The 5,313-nt window shown below is 51.1% G+C and overlaps 1 protein-coding gene across 3 annotated transcripts in view; it reads right to left on the minus strand.

Annotated features, from left to right (window-relative positions):
* MVP (major vault protein) overlaps nt 1-5,313 on the minus strand; it is a 23,525-nt gene that overhangs the window by 2,028 nt on the left and 16,184 nt on the right. For all 3 annotated transcript variants that reach the window (XM_005882018.2, XM_005882019.2, XM_005882020.2), the window contains exons 11-12: nt 2,486-2,872; nt 151-267 (exon numbers count right to left, since the gene is read on the minus strand). In XM_005882018.2, the coding sequence (XP_005882080.1) occupies nt 151-267; nt 2,486-2,872 (504 nt within the window). The remainder of the gene's footprint in view (nt 1-150; nt 268-2,485; nt 2,873-5,313) is intronic.

Genomic DNA, 5,313 nt, shown 5'->3' on the forward strand with positions numbered 1-5,313 from the left:
CATCATGCATTGTTCCACTTGTTTATGCACCCGTTGGTTGATTCTAGTATGTGCCATGACTGGAGCTTGAACCTGCCATCTTGGCGTATTGGGACGATGCTCTAACTAACTGAGCTACCCAGTCAGGACTTCCTTTAGTTATCGACCCACCTCAGAGCCTCCAGCTCCAAGAGTTCCCTGCGAGCTTTCTCGGCTTCTGATTGGTCCAAGATCTTCTGGCGCTCAAGCCGGCCACGGGCTTCTTGTTCTAGTCTCTGAGCCTCATGCCTGGATGGGAGAGAGAACAGAGAAGATGCTGGTGTGGGGCAGAGCTGGCATAGGAGCTCCAAGGGCAGGGACCACTGATCTACGTGGGACAGAACCTGGCCCATGGGAGGCACCCAACATGAAACAGAAGAACTATGTGTGCACTGCGAGCCCAGCACGATTCTGGGCTCAAGGGAATGCGGTCATGACCAAGGCCCTGCTTATCGTCCAGGGGGGAAGAAACAAGTAAAGGAGGAAGATTTCAGACAATGGCCCGTTCCCTGAAAGTGAGGACACCATGGCGACTTGGCGAAGAGGGTGCCGCTGTGGTTGGGTAGAGAGCCATGGGCTTTCCAAGGAGGTGACCTTCGGGCTGAGGCCCGAGGAGGGGCCTGTCCTCCAACTCCCAAGAGGCGGACCCTGGGAACAGGGAGCAGCCCGTGCAGAAGGCCTTCAGCTCAACCGTGCATTTGAAGAGCAGAAAGGAGCTGGTGGTGTGATGCCAACAGCAATCAAGGCTCAACTACAGCAAGACTGTGCACACAGCCCACACAGGGGTGCACCTAGAGTGCCCAGCTCAGGCGACTGGGGAGGCTGACCCACTGGGCCCCACAGGACACCTACTACGCAAGGCCACTCTACCAATTCCAGGAGACATAGCAGCTCTACCTACTACACAGAAACAAACACAGGGAAGCAGCCAAAATGCGGAGACAAACATGTCACAAATGAAAGAACAGAAGAAATTTCCAGAAAAAGAACTAAGTGAAATGGAAGCAAGCAAAGTACTAGATACAGAGTTCAAAACAATGGTTATAAGGATGCTCAAGGACCTTAATGAGAGCTTCAAGGGACTTAGTGAGAATTTCAAAGACATGAAAAAGGACCAGTCAGAAATTAAGCATACTCTAATTAAATGACTTACAGGGATTCAACAGTAGAGGATTCAGAGAATCAAATTAATGATTTGGAATATAAGGAAGCAAAAACACCCCATCAGAAGAGCAAAAAGAAAAAAGAATCCAAAAATATGAAGACAGTGTAAGGAACCTCTGGGACAACTTCATGTGTACCAACATTTGCATTATGGGGGTGCCAGGAGAGGAGTGAGAGCAAGATATTGAAAACCTATTTGAAGAAATAATGACAGAAAACTTCCCCTACCTGGTGAAAGAAATAGACTTACAAGTTCAGGAAGCGCAGAGAACCCCAAACAAGAGGAACCCAAAAGGGCCCACACCAAGACACATCATAATTAAAATGCCAAACGTTAAAGACAGAATCTTGAAGGTAGCAAGAGAAAAGCAGTTACCTACTTACAAGGGAGCAAGTGCCCATATGACTGTCAGCTGATTTCTCAACATAAACTTTACAGGCCAGAAGAAAGTAGCAAGAAATATTCAAAGTGATGGAAAGCAAGGACCTACAACCAAGATTACTCTACCCAGCAAAGCTCTCATAGAATTGAAGGTCAGATAAAGAGCTTCACAGACAAGAAAAAGCTAAAGGAGTTCATTACCACCAAACAAGTATTACATGAAATGTTGAAGGGTATTCTTTAAGAGGAAGAAGAGATAGAAAATGTGAACAATAAAATGACAATAAATACATATCAACAATCAAATCTAAAAATCAAAATAAATGAACAAGAAATCTAATGAACAAAACGGACTGATGAATAAAATAGAACCAGAGGCCTGGAAACATGGGACAGACTGATGAATCTCAGAGGGGAGGGGGGAGGGGGGCGGGCAGAGATTAACCAAAGATCTTATATGCATATATGCCTTACCTATGGACACAGACAATAGGGTGGTGAAGGCGCCTGGGGTGGCAGGGCGGGAACCAGCAATGAGGGGCTGGGGAGATATCTGTAATACTCTCAACAATAAAAATTTTTAAAAAATTAAAACTAACAAAAACAAAACAAAGAAAGGAGCTGGTGGGCCTGGAGCCTGGGGAGAAGGCTGGAAGGTGAGGAGGGGGAGGCAGGGCTGCACTCGAGTGCCTGCAAGAGCGCAGAAATGAGTGTGGTTCTGGCACAAGCAAGGCGAGAAGCCACAGGAGCAGGGTGGCATCTGGTCACACTCTAAGTGGACCATGCTGTCTTCCCCATAGGACAACAGCAGACTGACCATCAGGGGACGCCATGTTATGCAGGGCCCAGCAGGGGGCTGGAGATGGAGCCCCTGGAGAGGTCTGGCCATGGGAGGCACTGCGGGCGGCTGCCCTCACTCACTTGGCAGCTGCCTCCTGGGAGTTGGTGGTAATCTCGATGGCCAGCTGGACGCTGCGCTGCAGGGCGTCCCGGGTCCTCTGGTCCACAGGCTCCACCGACTGCACATCCACGCTGCTGATCACCAGTCCATTTTGGGGGAAGATGGCCCGGTCCCGGGGCTGGAGCAGAGTCTCAGCATCGGTCCCCTTGGGTTCCAGAGTCTCGAAGCCGAAGACGGCCGTGCGAATGATGCGGGCCGAGTTCTTATGGAAGTCATCGAAGGTGACCGAGGCCACGGCCCCCCGCACCCGGGACGCTATGGCCTTGCAGGCGTCCCCCACGAAGTCAGGCACGGAGAAGAGCTTAGCCGCCTCCTGGGGGTCCTTCCGGTCACTCAGCTCAAAGTGCCTGCGAGCAAAGGGGCCCAGAACAGGGAAGCATTTTCCTCCAGGAAACACCTCTCTCACCTTCACATGGGACTCTGACTCCACCCTCCTGGCTGGGCAGGGTCATTCAGGATAGAGAATGCTGATCAGTGTCCACCATGTGCCAGTGAAGTCCTAAGAACCTCACCGTGTTCCCATCTCATTCTCCCAGTCACTCTGGGAGGTGGGAAGGAGCATTATCCCCATTTCCAGATGAGAAAACAGAAGTCCACAGAGGTTCAGTGACAGACCCAGAGTCATACAATATATGGCAAGCCAGAAAGTCGAACCCAGTTAGTGTGGCTCCCAGGGTCTATGCTCTAGCACCCCAAATACATCAGCGCCCCATCGGCCTCTGTCAGGGTCCCGGCCACTCAGCCGAGAGGTAAAGAACACCTCCTTGAGCCCTAGCTGGTTTGGCTCAGTGGCTAGAGCATCAGCCTGCGGACTGAAGGGTTCTGGGTTCAATTCCAGTCAAGGGCACATGCCTGGGTTGAGGGCTCGATCCCCAGTAGGGGGCGTACAGGAGGCAGTTGATCGATGATTCTCTCTCATCATTGATGTTTCTCTCTCCCCCTCTCCCTTCCTCTCTGAAATCAATAAAAATATATATATTTTTTAAAAAGAACACCTCCTTGGGAGTAGCAGAGCATCGCTTCTAGGTGTGGCTTATCTTCTCTGTCTCTAGCAGCTGCCATGTGATCCCTCACTGTGTACAGCAAGCCTGTCAAACTCAAAGGCCAACACCAAACAAATGAGGCCCGCGGCCCGTGAGTTTGACATGCTTGATGTCCAGGGCATTGTTCTGATGCTCATCGCATTGTTTCATCAGCCTGTGACATTTTATTTGTTTATTTTTGTTAATCCTCATCTGAGGATATTTCTTCCATTGATTGTAGCGAGAGTAGAAGGGAGGGAAGGGGAGAGAGAGAAGCATCAATATGAGAGAGACTAATCGATCGGTTGCCTCCCCCATGCACCCAACCGGGGCCGGGGATCAAACCTGCAACCCAGGGAACCTACCCGTGACCCTTTGGTGTGAAACTGATGGTCATGTGTCACCCTCATTTGACAGATGGGGGAACTGAGGAAAGTGTCAAGTCACTGGCTCAGAGCCACAGCTAGCAGATGGCAGGACTGGGACGCAGACCCAGGTGGTTGGCATTTCTATAGGTGACATGGCACCAGAGTTAAGTTAGGGTTTTTCAAAATGCTGGCACGCTGAGCTCAAAAGGTTTGCCATCACTGGTCTATGCTCTTAGCGGTCATGCTCTAGCAGCCAAAGACATCAGCGCCTCATCAGCCTCTGTCAGGGTCCCAGCCACTCAGCCGAGAGGTAAAGAACACCTCCTTGAGCCCTAGCTGGTTTGGCTCAGTGGATAGAGCGTTGGCTTTCGGACTGAAGGGTTCTGGGTTCAATTCCAGTCAAGGGCACATGCCTGGGTTGAGGGCTCGATCCCCAGTAGGGGGCATACAGGAGGCAGTTGATCGATGATTCTCATCATTGATGTTTCTCTCTCCCCCTCTCCCTTCCTCTCTGAAATCAATAAAAATATATATTTTTTAAAAAAGAACACCTCCTTGGGAGTAGCCGAGCATCGCTTCTAGGTGTGGCTTATCTTCTCTGTCTCTAGCAGCTGCCATGTGATCCCTCACTGTGTACAGCAAGCCTGTCAAACTCAAAGGCCAACACCAAACAAATGAGGCCCGCGGCCCGCGAGTTTGACATGCTTGATGTCCAGGGCATTGTTCTGATGCTCATCGCATTGTTTCATCAGCCTGTGACATTTTATTTGTTTATTTTTGTTAATCCTCATCTGAGGATATTTCTTCCATTGATTGTAGCGAGAGTAGAAGGGAGGGAAGGGGAGAGAGAGAAGCATCAATATGAGAGAGACTAATCGATCGGTTGCCTCCCCCATGCACCCAACCGGGGCCGGGGATCAAACCTGCAACCCAGGGAACCTACCCGTGACCCTTTGGTGTGAAACTGATGGTCATGTGTCACCCTCATTTGACAGATGGGGGAACTGAGGAAAGTGTCAAGTCACTGGCTCAGAGCCACAGCTAGCAGATGGCAGGACTGGGACGCAGACCCAGGTGGTTGGCCCCAGAGCACATACTCTTGACCATCTGCCCACACCGCCACTCCTGCCCGTTGTGTCTGATAGATCTTCCGATAGCCTTGCAGTTGTGTGGCTCAATATGTGCCCGAGTGTCCTCCAATCAGGTGCCCAAACCCCTGCTCCCAGGAGGGGAGCCCACACCTTCCCTGTCATTCCGCGGGGGCATCAGATGGGTTTGGGGAACCCCTGCGTGTCCCTCTTGACCACGGCATAGAGTCAGGCGCTCCGCCTCATTCTCAGCCCAGCACTTGGAGGAGGCATCTCTCGTTCTCAGGGTTCTGCTGGGGCTGCTCCCGCA

Source organism: Myotis brandtii, unplaced genomic scaffold (assembly GCF_000412655.1).
Source record: "Myotis brandtii unplaced genomic scaffold, ASM41265v1 scaffold698, whole genome shotgun sequence".
Taxonomy (NCBI): domain Eukaryota; kingdom Metazoa; phylum Chordata; class Mammalia; order Chiroptera; family Vespertilionidae; genus Myotis; species Myotis brandtii.